General features: G+C 36.8%; 1 protein-coding gene across 6 annotated transcripts in view; it reads right to left on the bottom strand.

Annotated features, from left to right (window-relative positions):
* Positions 1 to 20002, bottom strand: part of meis2a (Meis homeobox 2a) — a 273596-nt gene that overhangs the window by 243771 nt on the left and 9823 nt on the right. For all 6 annotated transcript variants that reach the window (XM_062041439.1, XM_062041438.1, XM_062041436.1 and 3 more), the window contains exon 7: positions 10348 to 10462. In XM_062041439.1, coding sequence (XP_061897423.1) covers positions 10348 to 10462 — 115 coding nt within the window. The remainder of the gene's footprint in view (positions 1 to 10347; positions 10463 to 20002) is intronic.

Raw genomic sequence — 20002 nt, forward strand, 5'->3', positions numbered from 1 at the left:
AATACTGTGTTATTGATTTAATTTATGTGTGGCTCTGTGGCTATCATATTATATTAATGTCATTATTATATTATGTTGTTATTATTAAGGGTGTACGAGGGGGCCAGGAGGGGTATAGTAGCCCTGATGTGTGGACATTTCAGACATTTGGTCCCCACTTCACACTCAGCTTACTAATAGTAATACTACCGATAATAATATTGGCATTAATAATAATAACAATATTGGCATTAGTAATAATAATATTAAGAATATTGAGATAAAAGTATATATATATATATACACACACCACCGTTCAAAAGTTTGGGGTCACCCAAACAATTTTGTGGAACAGCCTTCATTTCTAAGAACAAGAATAGACTGTCGAGTTTCAGATGAAAGTTCTCTTTTTCTGGCCATTTTGAGCGTTTAATTGACCCCACAAATGTGATGCTCCAGAAACTCAATCTGCTCAAAGGAAGGTCAGTTTTGTAGCTTCTGTAACGAGCTAAACTGTTTTCAGATGTGTGAACATGATTGCACAATGGTTTTCTAATCATCAATTAGCCTTCTGAGCCAATGAGCAAACACATTGTACCATTAGAACACTGGAGTGATAGTTGCTGGAAATGGGCCTCTATACACCTATGTAGATATTGCACCAAAAACCAGACATTTGCAGCTAAAATAGTCATTTACCACATTAGCAATGTATAGAGTGTATTTCTTTAAAGTCAAGACTAGTTTAACATTATCTTCATTGAAAAGTACAGTGCTTTTCCTTCAAAAATAAGGACATTTCAATGTGACCCCAAACTTTTGAACGGTAGTGTATATATATATATATATATATATATATATATATATATATATATATATATATATATATATATATATATATATATATATATACATATATATATATATATACATATATATATATATACATATATATATATATATATATATATATATATATATATATATATATATATATATATATATATATATATATATATATATATATATATATATATATATATATATACATATATATATATATATATAATCAATAAGATATAAATATAAAATAATAATAATGATATTGGTCTCATCATTATTATTGTTGGGATACTATATAATATAAATATATATACAGTACAGGCCAAACGTTTGGACACACCTTCTCCTCATTCAATGTGTTTTCTTTATTTTCATGACTATTTACGTTGTAGATTGTCACCGTAGGCATCAAAACTATGAATGAACACATGTGGAGTTATGTACTTAACAAAAAAAGGTGAAATAACAGAAAACATGTTTTATATTCTAGTTTCTTCAAAATAGCCACCCTTTGCTCTGATTACATTTTTGCACACTCTTGGCATTCTCTCGATGAGCTTCAAGAGGTAGTCACCAGAAATGGTTTTCACTTCACAAGTGTGCTTGAAGCTCATCGAGAGAATGCCAAGCGTGTGCAAAGCAGTAATCAGAGCACAGGGTATATTTTTTAAATTATTTATAATAATAATACTTTTAGCATTAGTATATTATTATTATCATTTTAAACCTAATCCATACAATAACTTAACAAAATATGTATTTCCCTACTATTACAAAAAAAAATATTGTATTCGTTTTACTACATCGTACAAAATAATCGAGAACGATAATTGACCTAAAACTTTCAGATTTTTTTATACTGATAAAATGAATAATACATTTTATTTACTAGTTATATTATTTATTATTAATATTGTTGTTAGTATTATCATCAAAACAATGTGCATGTAGAAAAACATTTCTGAAAAATAATTTAACCTAATATATTCAATTACCTAATAAAATAACATGTGTTCCTTATTCTATCATATATCATTTTACATTATATTATATTATTCATCCAATTGTCCCTCTCTATGCGTCACAGGGAGGCTGGAGCCTATCCCAGCTGCATATTATATTTTTTTTACATTTTATTATAACTTTTTTTTTTTTTTATTCATTTATTTATTATGTCGTGCAATGTGTTGTCATATCTTGGCTCAGAGCATAACGCCGTACCGTAACTGTCTTTGGCAACGTATTGATTGGCTGTTACTGGATACGGTGCGGACAGGAGTCGATAAGTGCTCTGTGGATTACAGGTCACTTGTACTTATGTGTGTAAGATAATCAATAGGCAGTGCATTTGTTTCTCTCCTCCCCCTATACCGCCTCTCTCCTGTCTTCGTCCTTCCTCCTGCAGCCTTCATCAGACGCTTTTGTTTTTTAAACACTGTTTGTTTACGATTAGAAAACGCGTCAATTTTAAGGTTTGTTGTTGAAAAGTTTGCTTTGATGTTTTTCTGCTTTAGACAGCAAAGGGGTTGAGACAGAATCAACAGCACCTCTGCTGGCTGTGGCTAAGTGGTGCACGCCAATTTGAGTTCAAAATGGGATTAACCAAAATAATTCCTATAAAATCAGCTAAATGATTATTATGCCTGCCCCACTGTTTTGTAAGTCTTTAAACAGCTTATGTTAGCTAAATGTACTTATCAAGGTATTACAACATTTATTTTGTATGAATTTGCAAAATTTTTGCAGGAATTTGACATTAACGCATAGTATTATGTTCGGAAATGTTACACCCTTTTCAATAATATGTGTAATCCTGATAAAAAACCAACAAATATGATTTTTTTTGCTTTTCCAGATAAACATCCGCAAATGCAATGCACATTTTTTTCTGTAAAAAAAATAAAATACAGTTCAGGCCTAAAGTTTGGACACACCTTCTCATTTCAATGCGTTTCTTTATTTTCATGACTATTTACATTGTATATTGTCCCTGAAGGCATCAAAACTATGACACCTGTGAAATGAAAACCCTTTTCAGGTGACTACCTCTTGAAGCTCATCGAGAGAATGCCAAGAGTGTGCAAAGCAGTAATCAGAGCAAAGGGTGGCTATTTTGAAGAAACTAGAATATAAAACATGTCTTCAGTTATTTCACTTTTTATTGTTAAGTACATAACTCCACATGTGTTCATTCATAGTTGTGATGCCTTCAGTGACAATCTACAATGTAAATAGTCATGAAAATAAAGAAAACACATTGAAATGAGAAGGTGTGTCCAAACTTTTGGCCTGTACTGTACCTTATAATGATTGAAATTCATAGTGTTAAGTCAAAAAATTAATGGACATTTTTTTTAAATATAATTTTAAAGTGCTTCAAAAACAACTATATCCCCAGATCTAAACCAACATTTTGAAATATTCAAAAAAAAAAAAAGTAAAAGCCCTTAATTTATTTCAAAAGTATTAAAAATAATTTTAAAATATTAAAGCAAACATGTTTCATATACAGTATAGGCAAAAATAAAATATTGTTAAAAATGGGCATCAATATGTTTTTTTCTCTACTCTCATTAGACATGATTACAGGAACTATTTTCCATCAACATAAGCAGTCATAGAATACTTTTTTTTTTAATTGGAAAAACAACAAATTAGATTTTTTTTCGTTTGTTTTATTTTTCAAACGTAGTGCACATTTTTTTTGTAAAAAAAAAAAAAAAAGAAAAAAAAAAAGAATTCAAATACATGGTAAGTCAGTATTTTGACATATTAAAAAAATAAAGCCAATGCATTATTAAAATGTTTAAGTGTTAAACAAGGGAATACTGCTAAAAAAAAAAAAAAAGAATGTAGTTTTCTCTGCTCTCAGACATGATAAGGGACTATTTTCCGTCAACATGAGCGTTATGTGTAGCCACAATCACAGAAAACATTTAATAAATTAAAGAAAAACGTTATTTGGCTAATATTCAAGTATATCCAGATTCTACTAAGTCAAAATCACACAATTCTAAATATAACAGATAATAATTCCTTTTACTGGCAACACTTCTGAGCGGGAAAAACGTACGCTGTTGCTAGCCAAGCTATTTCATCGCCCTGCAACCCGACTAGGCGACCACAGAGGTCTGTGGTTCAGTAATGGTCTAAAGAGAAGATCATTTCAAAACAGGCTCTACCACAGAGCAAAACCATCCATCAATACATTTGATCACTTATTGGCAAAACAATAAAACACAACAAGCACGCTCCCTCCTGACGTAGTGTGTGTGTCTGTGTGTGTGTGTGTGTGTGTGTGATGAAATGTCATGCAAAAGCCTGGACAGTGCCAGGAGGCGCACAGAAAAAGGAAAACGTGCCTTCGATCATCTGGGTTTGCGCCACGCTGGCATGTGATAAACATTTTTAGCCCGGCGAATTGGACGGGAAGCATTTTTGATCATGTCAGCATGGATGTGGAGCGTGACGAGCCAATCAGGACAGATAGCTGTGACTGGCGCACACTATCTGTAAGACATTCCAATACGTTTGTTTTGAAATGCTTTATTCCTGTTTGGCAGGTTGTGTGTTAGATAACACTGAGACATAATTAGAGTTCTGTTGAACTTAATGTCTGGTTTTTTTTGTTTTTTTTCAAACGCCAGAGAGAACTGGCAAGAAATACTCTCTTAGTCACCAGCTTTTGTTGTCTCTCAAAATAGTAACGTTTCTGGAGAGGGGTTTTTTGAACGAGGCTGCGACGCATCACTCAGGGATGTTTGACTGTAACAGTGGATAAGCGCCTTCATTTTGAGGTGTGACTGTGTCTACATGGACGCCAGTCAAAATGAGGGATAATCCAAACGTAAACCAGGAAGGTACTGGGTTGAGCTGTGAGGGCTCGCATGTTAAAGTGCTGGCATTGGCTGATTAAAATCCCCTACGTGGGTAGTAATAGTAACGCATGGTTGGACCTCGGGTTGCAAACACTAATAAGTTCAAGTTAAAGTACCAATGATTGTCACACACACACTAGGTGTGGCGAAATTACGCTCTGCATTTGACCCATCCCCCGTGATCACCCCCTGGGAGGTGAGGGGAGCAGTGGGCAGCAGCGGTGGCCACGCCCGGGAATCATTTTTGGTGATTTAACCCCCAATTCCAACCCTTGATGCTGAGTGCCAACAAGGGAGGTAATGGGTCCCATTTTTATAGCAATCTTCAACAGGAAGTGATGCACTTAAATAGTCACAGCTGTAGTCAATGAATTGACATAATAAATCAAGAACAACTTCAAAAATGAAAGTGCACAAATAATAGACGAAATGGAAAATTGCACAAAATAAACCAAAGACAGTATTATAGGAAAATAAATGAAGCAATACAAATGTGTGGACAACCATTATAATTAGAGATGTCGCCCGATATTATCGGCCGATAAATGCTCTAAAATGTAATATCGGAAATTATCGATATCGGTTTCAAAAAGTAAAATGTATGACTTTTTAAAACGCAGCTGTGTGGAGTGGTACACGGACGTAGGGAGAAGTACAGAGCGCCATTAAACCTTAAAGGCACTGCCTGTGTGTGCCGGCCCAGTCACATAATACCTACGGCTTTTCACACACACAAGTGAATGCTAGCATACTTGGTCAACAGCCATACAGGTCACACTGAGGGTAGCCGTATAAACAACTTCAACACTGTTACAAATATGCGCCACACTGTGAACCCACACCAAACAAGAATGACAAACACATTTCGGGAGAACATCCGCACCGTAACACAACATAAACACAACAGAACAAATACCCAGAACCCCTTGCAGCACTAACTCTTCCGGGATGCTACAATATACACCCCACACCCCCCTCCCCCTTCCCCATCCACTTCAACCCCGCCCACCTCAACCTCCTCATGCTCTCTCAGGGAAACAAGACATAGCTCATCAGCACAGTGAAAACAATAAATAAAGCGCAATAATAGCTATAGCTCCCTCTATTAAGTTAAAGTTAAAATACCAATGATTGTCACACACACACACACACACACACACACACACACACACTAGGTGTAGTGAAATTTGTCCTCTGCATTTGACCAATCCCCTTGTTCACCCCCTGGGAGGTGAGGGGAGCCGTGAGCAGCAGCGGTGGCCGCACCCGGGAATCATTTTTGGTGATTTAACCCCCAAGTCCAACCCTTGATGCTGAGTGCCAAGCAGGGAGGTAATGGGTCCCATTGTTATAGTCTTTGGTGGGACTCGGCCGGGGTTTGAACTCACAACCTCCCGATCTCCGGGTGGACACTTCATTTACTACACAGGCAACTGCCACTGGCATGCAAGTGTAAAAAAGAAGTGAGCCACTCTTCATACTAAACCAGAACAACCCATGTCGCTTTTTAACACTTACTGGGTACAATTTGGCGTGAGGTGTAAAAATAAGTGAACTGCTGCTGAACACAAAACAAAAGCGCATATATGACAACGTGGGGTGTGAGCTTTGTGACCGAGTCCCTGGAGCATTTTTTTAAAAAAAGGATTGAAAATGGAAAAAAAAATGGTTTTGGTATGTTTTTTGTTTGAGGACAAACATGACACAAACCTTCCCAATTGTTAGAAAGCCCACTGTTTAATATGTTTGTGTGTATGCTTCACTGATGAGATTATTTGGTGAACATCGTTTTGTCCTACTAATTTCGGCGGTTCCTGAACTCACCATAGTGTGGACTGTGGCGCAACAGTTTGTTTACATGTAAAATCTTTCACTCCTTTGTCTCATTTTGTCCGCCAAAAGTTTCATGCTGTGCGTGAATGCACAAAAAGTGCGCTTTGTTGATGTTGTTGACTTGTTGGAGTGCTGCCATATTTGGTCAGTGCGTGACTGCAAGCTAATCAATGCTAACATGCTATTTAGGCTAGCTGTATGTACATATTGCATCATTATGCCTAATTTTGTAGGTACATTTGAGCTCATTCAATATCCTTTACTTTTATGCTCTTTGTATATCATTTAGTTTTGCATGTCTCATGACACATTATCTGTATGTAATATTGGCTGCATTTCAGATAGTTGTGTGTGTGCCATGTTGTTCCAGACCACAGCAAACCTTACCTAGCTTGCCAAAGATTGTAATAAATCCATTAAAAGAAGACAGCCTGCAGTTTCCTTTAACTTGGACACATACATATATACATTTGGCCAATAAAATCCAGTAATTTCCAGGAGTTATCTCACCTTCTGAGTAGCCTCTGATTTACTAATAGTTGCTAATGTTGTAAAAATGTGTAGAATAAATATTACATTTCAACATTTCTGTCAACGAAGATTTGCTTCATACTGCGACACATAGTCATTTTGATAGTCGGCTATTATAGCTAATATAGACACTTACGTCATGTGTTGCCCTCATTATAAAGCTTATATACGGCTTTTAAGTTTTTGGGGCTCCAGACAGATTAGTTTTTTGTATTTTTGGTCCAATACGGCTCTTTCAACATTTTGGGTTGCCGCCCCCTGGACTAAGTGCATGTAAAATGTCAATTAAGGAATGACACCGATAAGAATATAATGGCAAAATTACCCTGGTAGGGTGCAGCATTAGTGCTTGGTTCGAATCCTGGCCGGGTGATGCATCAGGAAGTGGTCATTTAAATTGTTATTTTGCACCAAAAATTATTTACGTTGCAAATTTCTTTGCCAAGTGAAACGCAAAAACTAGCCTCTGAGTTGTGTCGATTTTGCACCCCTACGCCCTTGCTTTAATTAATGTTCAATTATTTTTAATTGCCACAAAAGCACAACAATAGACTAATCGCCCTTTAAACGGTTATCAACACGAAAAAACCTCTTTAGGCTTGTCTTTATAACGAATGAGAGTCCAAATGCAATGCGAGGCACATCCCGAAGCACCTTACGGGTCTTACCTTTTAACTTTGTCACAATCCCACTTCCTGGTCACGCAAGTGTAAAAATAAGCGAATCACCCTTTAAACGGTTATACAACTTAATAACAATAAAGTAGTCTTATCTTTATAATGAATGACAGTCAAAATGTGGTATGAGTCACATCATGAAGCATCGTACAGGTCTTACTTTAACATTTTCAAAGTTCCACTTCGTAGTCACACAAGTGTAAAAATAAGCAAATCACCCGATAAATGGCTAATGACAAATGATAAATGGGTTATACTTGTATAGCGCTTTTCTACCTTCAATGTACTCAAAGCGCTTTGACAGTATTTCCACATTCACCCATTCACACACACATTCACACACTGATGGCGGGAGCTGCCATGCAAGGCGCTAACCAGCAGCCATCAGGGGCAAAGGGTGAAGTGTCTTGCCCAAGGACACAACAGACGTAACTAGGATGGTAGAAGGCGGGGATTGAACCCCAGTAACCAGCAACCCTCCGATTGCTGGCACAGCCACTCTACCAACTTCGCCACGCTGTCCCTAACAATATAAAAAAAGTCCTATCTTTTTTAATGAATGAGAGTCAAAATGTGGTTTGAGTCCTAAAGCACCATACAGGTCTTACTTTAGAAACAATGTCAAAATCCCACTTCCTGGTCACACAAGTATAAAAATAGGCAAATCACCCATTAAATGGTTGTACAATGTAAAAATAATAAAATAGTCTTATATTTATAACAAATGCCAGTCAAAAGGTGGTGTAAGTCAAATCCTGAAGCACCTTATAGGTCTTACTTTTTTAACAACATAACATCTCACTTCCTGGTCACACAAGTGTAAAAATAAGTGAATCACCAGTTAAACGGTTATACAAAGTAAAAACAATAAAATAGTCTTATATTGATAACAAATGCCAGTCAAAAGGTGGTGTAAGTCACATCCTGAAGCACCTTATAGGTCTTACTTTTTTAACAATATAAAATCCCACTTCCTGGTCACACAAGTGTAAAAAGAAGCGAATCACCAGTTAAACGGTTATACAATGTAAAAACAATAAAATAGTCTTATGTTTATAACAAATGCCAGTTAAAAGGTGGTGTAAGTCAAATCCTGAAACACCTTATAGGTCTTACTTTTTTAACAATATAAAATCCCACTTCCTGGTTACACAGGTGTAAAAATATGCAAATCGCCAGTTAAACGGTTATCCAATGTAAAAACAATAAAATAGTCTTATATTTATAACAAAGACCAGTCAAAAGGTGGTGTAAGTCACATCCTGAAACACCTTATAGGTCTTACTTTTTTAACAAGATAAAATCCCACTTCCTGGTTACACAGGTGTAAAAATATTCAAATCACCAGTTAAACGGTTATACAATGTAAAATCAATAAAATAGTCTTATATTTATAACAAATGCCAGTCAAAAGGTGGTGTTAGTCACATCCTGAAACACCTTATAGGTCTTACTTTTTTAACAATATAAAATCCCACTTCCTGGTTACACAGGTGTAAAAATATGCAAATCACCAGTTAAACGGTTATCCAATGTAAAAACAATAAAATAGTCTTATATTTATAACAAAGGCCAGTCAAAAGGTGGTGCAAGTAACATCCTGAAACACCTTATAGGTCTTACTTTTTCAACATAAAATCCCAGTTCCTGGTTACACAAGTGTAAAAATAAGCGGATCACCAGTTAAAACGTTATAAAATGTAAAAACAATAAAATAGTCTTATATTTATAACAAATGCCAGTCAAAAGGTGGTGTAAGTCACATCCTCAAGCACCTTATAGGTCTTACTTTTTTAACAATACAAAATCCCACTTCCTGGTTACACAGGTGTAAAAATATGCAAATCACCAGTTAAACAATGTAAAATCAATAAAATAGTCTTATATTTATAACAAATGCCAGTCAAAAGGTGGTGTTAGTCACATCCTGAAGCACCTTATAGGTCTTACTTTTTTAACAACATAAAAACCCCACTTCCTGGTTACACAAGTGTAAAAAGAAGCAGATGACCAGTTAAACGGTTATACAATGTAAAAACAATAAACTAGTCTTATATTTATAACAAATGCAAGTCAAAAGGTGGTGTGAGATACATCCTGAAGCACCTTGTAGGTCTTACTTTTTTAACAACATAAAATCCCACTTCCTGGTTACACAAGTGTAATAATAAGCGGATCACCAGTTAAAAGGTTATACAATGTAAAAACAATAAACTAGTCTTATAATTATAACAAAGGCCAGTCAAAAGGTGGTGTAAGGCCTATCCTCAAGCACCTTATAGGTCTTACTTTTTTAACAAGATAAAATCCCACTTCCTGGTTACACAAGTGTAAAAAGAAGCTAAGCACAGTTGATATTAAAACATACAAAAAAACCCGACAAACCATTATACAGCATTATGTCGAGTGTTGACACATTATGTTGAGGCTTTGTCTTACAAGGAATGTTGCAAAGAAGACCCAAAAAAGCCAAAGAAAAAGCTAAATGCATGAGATTAATCCTTAGTTGCTCCTGTCTCACAGGTGGAACTAAGGCACAGGCGCATTATTCCAGAGAGGCTTGGTGGGATTTGGACAGTGTCAACAGGCGTGTTGTTGTTGCTCACCTTGTTCGCTGCTGTTGTCTCCGCTCTGCGAAGCGTGCCCCCCGCTGGAGGGTCCCGGTGTGCCGGCCGAGTGCGTGGAGACGGCGTCATCGTGGTCTCTCCAGGACGCTGGATTCTGAGGTTTGTTTGTTTTTTTTTGTTAGGAGATGGAATAGGCCAAAGTGGTATCCGTGCGTGCATCCATCCACATTCCCCAACCGAGACCACAAAACCAGGAGCGGCGGGAGAGTCGGGAAGAAAAGAGAGAAAGACCATATGAGTGACATGTGTTCCAAAAAAAAAAAAAAAAACAGACAGAAGAAACAAATGCACTAAAGCAGCTGGCAATAAGTCAAAACAATCAAAGAGGCTTCATTAATGCATGAGAGCAAAACGCTTCTAATGCCGCTCTGCAAAACGAGCTCTGCTGAGTAATTGTCTAAAAACACATGGCCGCCTTTCTTTTATTTCCTCCCTTTTTCATGTGATTGCGGCAGAACCGAGCGAGACTTCCGTGTCAAGTGCGAAAAACAGAGGTAAAGGAGTCCAAACACACCACAGACGCCATTAATCATTACTGCTGTCAGAAATGAAAATAAGATATGACAGTGATTCTCCTGCTAATCTGCCAAAAATGTGCACACGCCCACAGAGGCTTGTATAAAACACACACACACACACACACACACACACACACACACACACACACACACCCATGACATAATACGAGCGAGATGTATAAACACGCACACACGCTCACTTTTTAAATCGGAAAACTACAGAAGGAGGCCCAAGCCAAGGTTGAACAACAACAATAATAACAACGTCAGTTTGTGGTCGGTTGCTCCCTGTTAGCTTAGCCGCTAAAGTGATATATTGTACGTGAGAGAAAACCCCGAGCGGGAAATAACAGGGCACGCCTTTCTCGGCTTTTGTTGTTATTGTTAATGAAGGGTGTTAGTTCAATTAATAGTTGTGTGCACGACAAATTAGATGCTAACATGCTAACTGAAAGACATGAAGGAGAAGATGTGGTCATAGTTGAACAAGCTAAAATAACGGCACTAACCTTTAATAAGGTTTTTTGACAAAATTATTTTAATTGCTATGTGTTACCGCCCAACAAGGAATTTGGTTGAACAGTCTTTGATTTTTTATTTTTTTTATTTTTATTAAGGATCCCCATTAGCTGGTTGCCTCAACAACCCACTAGTCTTCCTGGGGTCCACAATTCAATACAATTACAAGTAAAAGCATATAATTATAACTACACAATACAGAAAAAAATAAAAATAAAAGCATCAATAAAAAAACAAGCAAACAATTTACAGTCACAGAATAATAATTACCATATAAATATAACTACACAATAACAGTTTACTTTCTTGCTGTCCTACTTGCTTAACAGCTATCATGTAGTAGTTTGCATAAACAATTTGTTTTCTGTAGTTTTAGAGTCCAGCTACTTTGTTACTATTATTGTATTTGTATCTTTTTAACTTAACATATTATGTTCCATTAATTCAAAATATATGACCACTGTCTGCAATACTGTTGGTGGCGCTGCAAAACAATTGCTACTTGGTCTCCATTGTTTATTTTTGTGTAACCCGTGTACAATACAAGCTATCTTAGAATATTTTCTGTAAAATAAAACAAAAAGAAACATTCATTTTTGTATTTAAAATAAACTTTTACAGTTTAAATTACTCAAGTTATGGCTGCAACTGTTCCGCCTCTGATACTGTAGAGGGCAGTAATGAGCATTGCAAACTAGCTACCGGCAGCTATTCAATGCAAAATAGAATTGTTTGCGCCAACTTGCTAGCTTAACAACTAATGTGTAATATGTTTGTAAGAGAACACAATCAGATAGCAACTTTTAACTGTAAATTTTAGGTCTACAGTTAATGTATGTCGTAAATTTGATCGGACAGTTACTGTTCCAGGTGGCGGTAATGAGCACTATTAACTGGTTGCTAACTGCGAAAAAAATGCTAAATGGTTTCTAAAGGATTTTTGTGTGTAATCCATTTACCTTAGCAGCTAGCTTGTAGTACTACAACGTGAACTAGTATTACGAATCCGACTAATCAACTGTCAGAGCTAGCTGGCTGTAGTACTAGCCGTAAGGGAAAACAGAAAAAAACACGCCTTTTAACTTTCAAATTACCTTATGAAGGTTGTATATATCATTGGTTACTAGTTACAGACACAACTGTTCCACAGTCAGAGCTGTAGATGGTGTGATGAGCAATACAAACTGATTGCTAATGTAAAATGGCGTCTATGATTTGTTTTGCTTAAACCTGCTACTATAACAGCTAGTTTTTAACAATAGTCGTAACAGCGAACAGAACCAAAAATCTGTACTTAAAACTATAAACTTACAGTTTAGTGTTATTGTATGTGTAAAAATTGGATCGGACAGAAGTTCCTGTTATAGTCCGGTACTGGTCAATGCAAACTGGTCGCTAATGTAAAAATTTTTGCGTAAACCAGCTACTATAACAGCTTGCGTGTAACAGTATTCATAAGACATAACAATCAGCAAACAGAAACAAAAATGTTTATTTAAAACTATAAACTTAGGGTCTACTGTTATTGTATGTTGTAATTTTGATCGGACAGAAGTTATACGGTTATACTCCGGTACCAAAGGTGGCGGTAATGAACAATACGAACTGATTGCCTTTGTAAAATATGTTATTGTGCGTAAACCTGCTACTATAACAGCCAGTGTTTAACAATATTCGTAACAGTGAAAAAAAATAAAATCTGTACTTAAAACCATTAAACTTGTTATTGTATGTCTAAAAATTGGCTTGGACAGAAGTTCCTGTTATATTGCAGGTGACGGTACTGGTCAATGCAAACCGGTCGCTAATGTAGAATAAAATCTATAATTTTTTGCGTAAACCAGCTACTATAACAGCATTCAAAAGAGATAACAATCAGCAAACAGAAACAAAAATCTTTATGTAAAACTATAAACTTAGGGTCTACGGTTATTGTATGTCGTACTTTTGATCGGACAGAAGTCATACGGTTATACGAACAATATATGAACAAAATGAACTGATTGCCACAGTAAAAAAAATGTATTGTGCGTAAACCTGCTACTGTTACAGCTAGTGTGTAACATTATTTTTCACAAAACCAATCAGCACACAAAAACAACAATCTGTATTGAAACTAAACTTACGGTCTACGGCAGTGGTCCCCAAACACCGGGCCGCGGCCCGGTACCAGTCCGCGGACCGATTGGTACCGGGCCCGCACAAGAAATGAAAAAAATATATATATATTTTTTTTTTTTAAGTTTTAAGTTTTTAAGTTAAGTGAGATAAAGTTTTTTTTTAATTAAATCAACATAAAAAACACAATACATACATTATATATCAATATAAATCAATACAGGCTGCAGGGATACAGTCCGTAAGCGCACATGATTGTATTTCTTTATGAGAAAAAAATAAAAATTAAAAATCACCCCCACCCCCCACCGCTCCGTGGGATACATTTTCAAGCGTTGACCGGTCCCCAGCTACAAAAAGGTTGGGGACCACTGGTCTACGGGACCACTGAGTGTCCGCCTTGAGATCAGCAGGTCGTCAGTTCAAACCCCGTCATACCAAAGACTATAAAAACGGGACCCATTACCTCCCTGCTTGGCACTCAGCATCAAGGGTTGGAATTGGGGGTTAAATCACCAAAATGATTCCCGAGTGCGGCCACCGCTGCTGCTCACTGCTCCCCTCACCTCCCAGGGGGTGGAACAAGGGGAAGGGTCAAACAATTTCACCACACCTAGTGTGTGTGTAACTTAAAATATTGTATATCGTAAATTAGATCGGACAGAAATGACGTTTCTACCCCGGTACTGTAGGTGGGAGTATTGCACATACTATTTCCATTGTTTATAACACGATCCTCACCAAAATGTAATGGCTTCTCTCGGTTCTTAACACTAATTCTTGTAATGGAAATCCGATAAATGTTTTTTCCTGCAATCCCGCCTAACTTAGAGCACCAAAAATATTCAAGGAAAATGTCCCAAGGCGAACTTGTAAGGTTTTTACAGTCGACTTTCTCTGTCCTTTCCCGTTGCCCTGCCCACTAGGAAACTGCGTACACTCTGCTGGTACAGGAAAGGCTTTATCAGTGCCACATGACGGCAGATTCGAAGTGGAATTTCCTCAGACTGAAGAGTCGATACCGTCGGTTGTCGCAAAAACACCCTAAATGCGAGGCTGGCGCTGCGAGAGAAGAAGAGGCCCAAGGCAAACAAACACGGGTCTGCACCGAGGCTTCCCGCAAACCTCAACCCACTTCTCAGTTCCCTGCGATTCCTTAGAGTCGTGCGTACAAAAGCAAAACAAAGAGAAGACTGTACAAATGTATCAACAGTCCAAGAAAGACATGCTTTTTTTTGTTTTTTTTACCATTTTGTCTAAATTGAGTCCCGGAAAAGACTAAGAGGCGAGCGGCTGCCGGGCTCCCCTGGGTACCGAGTCCTGTGCAGTCTACAGCGAGGACCCTTTTATCTGCACACAAGGCCCTTGAACGCTGCCTCCTCCGCCTGCATACAAGGCCCTCTCAGTGTCAGCTGTTCACCGGATGGCGCTCAGGCTAAAAGAGCTCAGGGAGGGGAAAAAAAAAAAAAAAAAAAAGAGTTGCTCGGGAGAAGGGGAGCAACAATGGCCCCGTGCGGGGGTTGCTGGCCCTCCAGAGTGAGCCCATGGGGGGAAAGTGTCGGGGCCTCAGTTCACTTTCTGGGCCATTGATCGACAAATGGTCGGATGCACTTCAGTAAAGGCTGTTGTTAGGGACTTCATACAGCTGCTTTCAAAGTCAATTTTAAGCACTTTCAAGATGGCCTTGGAAGGTTTTTCCGGCTTGTTATGCCACACAAATCCACTCAGATTACTCTAAAATGCTTATTTGATGACATGTGTTATCATTAATATATGTATACATTGGGTTCTTTATCATTAACAATACATGTGGGAAGGAGGATCCAAACAAAATCCTTTGCTTTAAATTGGTGTATGTATTACTATTAAAAACATGTACGTATTTGTCTTATGTAACAAACATGAATGAGAACATTCCTTCAAAAAAAAAAAAAGGGTGGGAGTTGAATTCCCCCCCCCCCCCCCGCCCCCCCCCCAAAAAAAAACAAGCCAAGAAAAGTTTGGCTCTTCACCCAACATTTGGTGAAGCAAACAGAATATAGAGCTGTAGTCCGAAAAACTAATGTTTTTGAAATATCTATTTTGTTGTTTTTTAACGATTATTTTCATTAGACACCTAAGCTATGTTTAAAAAGAAAAATGTGTGATCATAATCATATTTACCCTGAACATGTTAGGCATAAAAAAGACTTAAACCCTCCCCCAAAAAATCAAGCCAAGAAAAGTTTGGCTCTTCACCAAACATTTGGGAAACATTTTTGTAAAAACAAACAGAATATAGAGCTATAGTCCGAAAAACTACCTAACTATCTGAAATATTGATGATGTTGTTTTTTAAAGATTATTTTCATTAGACTCCTATGTTAAAAAAAAAAAGTGTGATCATTATCATATTTACCCTGAACATGTTAGGCATTAAAAAAACATACAAATACTTTACCTCCTAAAAAATTATTAGTATTTTTTTTTTTTTTTTTTACAAAATATTATGAATATAATTAATTATCTAGAAATTCAACTCTGAATATTCTGAGCTCCTGTTTCCATGCCAGTATAATAATATCCTCCTGAGAACCTGCATCCACAGCAGTGGAACATGTGCGTTTTGCATAACAGGGCTATTGTTTTCCACCAAAGATATAGACCAAAAACAAACATCCATTGCAGTGGACGCTGGTACAGGCAACAGCATCTAAGTCACACACATTTTTAAAAAAAAATATCTAAAATTAGTAACTTTGACACAAGACCAAAAACTTTTTTTTTTTTAAATTTCAGTGCACATTTATGTTTTGCATAACAGGGCTATTTCTTTCTGAAATCTGTAACTCTGACTAACGAAATGGACCCAAAACAAAGGTCTCATACAGTGGAGACTGGTACATGCAATAGTTACTGGAAGTCACAAACAAAGACGTCAAAAAAGTCCTTATATATTTAACTTTTGACAAAAGACATAAGGTTTTTTTTTCAAAAATTTGACTGTAGAAATAGACCAAGAACAAACATCCACAGCATTGGACGCTCGTACACACAATAGTATGTCAGGCAGTTACAACCCTAAACTAACACCCTCCCCGGATTGCTAATAATCAAATGTAAACAATCAAATGCAGATACTTTTTCTGCCTTCTGATCCCTCTCTCTCTCTCTCTCTCTCTCTCTCTCTCTCTCTCTCTCTCTCTCTCTCTCTCTCTCTCTCTCTCTCTCTCTATCTCTCTATGTCCACTACTTGCTGTCCATATCCTACCCCCCCCCCCTCCACACCCCTGATTGTAAATAATGTAAATAATTCAATGTGATTATCTTGTGTGATGACTGTATTATGATGATAGTATATATCTGATAGTATATATCTGTATCATGAATCAATTTAAGTGGACTCCTACTTAAACAAGTTAAAAAACGTATTCGGGTGTTACCATTTAGTGGTCAATTGTACGGAATATGTACTTCACTGTGCAACCTACTAATAAAAGTCTCAATCAATTAATCAATCAATCATGTATAGGGTATGTATGTATGGGTTGAGTGTATATATATATATATATATATATATATATATATATATATATATATATAAATATATACACCACCGTTCAAAAGTTTGGGGTCACCCAAACAATTTTGTGGAATAGCCTTCATTTCTAAGAACAAGAATAGACTGTCGAGTTTCAGATGAAAGTTCTCTTTTTCTGGCCATTTTGAGCGTTTAATTGACCCCACAAATGTGATGCTCCAGAAACTCAATCTGCTCAAAGGAAGGTCCGTTTTGTAGCTTCTGTAACGAGCTAAACTGTTTTCAGATGTGTGAACATGATTGCACAAGGGTTTTCTAATCATCAATTAGCCTTCTGAGCCAATGAGCAAACACATTGTACCATTAGAACACTGGAGTGATAGTTGCTGGATATGGGCCTCTATACACCTATGTAGATATTGCACCAAAAACCAGACATTTGCAGCTAGAATAGTCATTTACCACATTAGCAATGTATAGTGGGTATTTCTTTAAAGTTAAGACTAGTTTAAAGTTATCTTCATTGAAAAGTACAGTGCTTTTCCTTCAAAAATAAGGACATTTCAATGTGACCCCAAACTTTTGAACGGTAGTATATATATATATATATATATATATATATATATATGTATATATATATATATATATATATATATATATATATATATATATATATATATATATATATATATATATATATATATATATATATATATATATAGGATCTGCGCCGAGGATGTCGTTGTGGCTTCTGCAGCCCTTTGAGACATTTGTGATTAAGGGCTATATAAGTAAACGTTGATTGATTGAGTATAGAAAAAAATAAAGAAATAAAAATAATTTCATTAGAAAAAAATCCCGAAATGTGTAACTTTGACAAAGACCAAAAACAAATGTATTCTGCAGTGGATGCGGAATCTCAGGGGGATGTAGCTCAGCATCCGGTATGAAATCATAAGTGTTTGTTTTTGACAACCAACTTAACAACAGCGCCTCTGCTGGTTGCAGCCAGGTAGTGCACGCTATTCTGCTACATTGACTCACTATGCAATGAACCACGTTATATCAATTAATCTACTATAATGAAAACCATCTGGCAGAGATGATACATCCCGCATAAAAAGCAGTATTCCCTTGATGGGAATGTTGTAGTTTTCACAGTAAGCTAACCTGTTATAAACGCCACATTCAAATTGCAGCATTTCCCAAGACTTCCAAGCACCCGTGGGAACCCTGCATGATACTGTAGCTGGCTCAAAGCATGTGGGACAAGCTCATCATGCTTCCCAAAATACTCCACTTGTGTCTTCGTCACGTAAGGGAGGGAGGCTCGCGTGTAATTAAGCAGCTCCGGGCTCGGCGTGGAGAAAACGACCGGGTTCGACTGGAAGAAAAGGTTTCCTCTTTCTTTGCCTGCCAGCCAGCCAGCTGTGGCTTTAATGCAGGAGCCCAATCGATACGACTTAATTTAGCTATCATTGCAGGGTAATGTGTCATTTTTAATGGCACTGGCTACTGAATTAAATTCAAAGGCAGTGCAGTTAATGGCGTTAAAGGGAATGATATTTGTGCTCGCCTGCAGCTTTATGAGGCCCTGTGAGATAAAGCTTTGTTTTCCTCCTATAGACCACAAAGCAGGAGCAGCCATTCATAACAACAATAACAATAACATGGTGGCTGCACACTTTCACTTCTTTTTTTTATTTAATACCTTTAATTCACCTGTAATCCATAACCCTGTCTGCGAAACACATCAAATATCACAGCGGCGGCATTAACTTTGTGCACTCAACAAGGCGACAAAAGCTTCTCTTCCCCCATAAATTATTTAAAAAAGGAGAGGCGGGCGGGCGCATCATCAGAAGACGTCGTGCACACACACACACACACACACACACACGCACGCACGCATGCACACAAACACAGTACACAACAAGCGTTTTGTCGTGAGCCCTGTGGGTATGATAAAGTTCAAACAAGTTGTGCGTGTCAGCCAAATAGTCAATCTACACAACAATACTACAAATATAACAAAAAAACAAAAGCCCGGAGGATGATGGGAATATTCCCTGAAGAAATAAATCTTTGGGAGGCTCTTTGCTAATTGTCTTAAAGAGAAAAAGAGGTAAAAGCAGGAAGATATTAAGAGAGTGATAATAATGTTTTTTAACCATACCATGCAATGTCATTTATTTATCATTTTGTTATTGCTTGATCAACCTGCATTTGTTTCTACATAAATACTGTCCTTTATTATTATTTTATATATTATTTCCTATACATTTTTGTAATTATTGTATTTTTTAATTGTGTTTTTTTTACATTTATTTGTTGCAAATAAATTTCAACCGCTACAAACAAACATCTTATAACGCAGGGGTCGGGAACCTTTTCGGCTGAGAGAGCCATGTAAGCCAAATACTTTAAAATGTATTTCCGTGAGAGCCGTATAATTTTTTTTTAACACTGAATACAACTAAATGTGTGCATTTTTAAGTAGGACCGACATTTTTTTGAGTATAATAAGTCTCTTATTATTTTTAATAACATTGTTATTCTGAAGCTAACCAATAATAAATAAAATACGCCTTACCATTAATGCGACTTCTTGAACGGGTGCGGTAGAAAAACGGATGGAAGGATTAAAATGCATAAGAATGTTTTATATTTTGAACGTTAATTTTAACACTGTGATTACCAGCGGAATTATTCATTACCAATCGTGCTAAGATTTATCTGAGAACCAGATGCTGTCATCAAAAGAGCCACATCTGGCTCGAGAGCCATAGGTTCCCTACCCCTGTTATAAACGGGACTGCCTGTGAATGACACCTTGTCATTACAACTTTGCACAGTAGATAGCATCATAAATCGCCTTGAATAAGACGACGTATCAGTAGCGATCAGTGTTGCCAATTTTGCAACCGTGTTCGCAAATATCCCTGGTCTTTTTCCAGTG

This window comes from Entelurus aequoreus, linkage group LG03 (genome assembly GCF_033978785.1).
Source record: "Entelurus aequoreus isolate RoL-2023_Sb linkage group LG03, RoL_Eaeq_v1.1, whole genome shotgun sequence".
NCBI lineage: Eukaryota > Metazoa > Chordata > Actinopteri > Syngnathiformes > Syngnathidae > Entelurus > Entelurus aequoreus.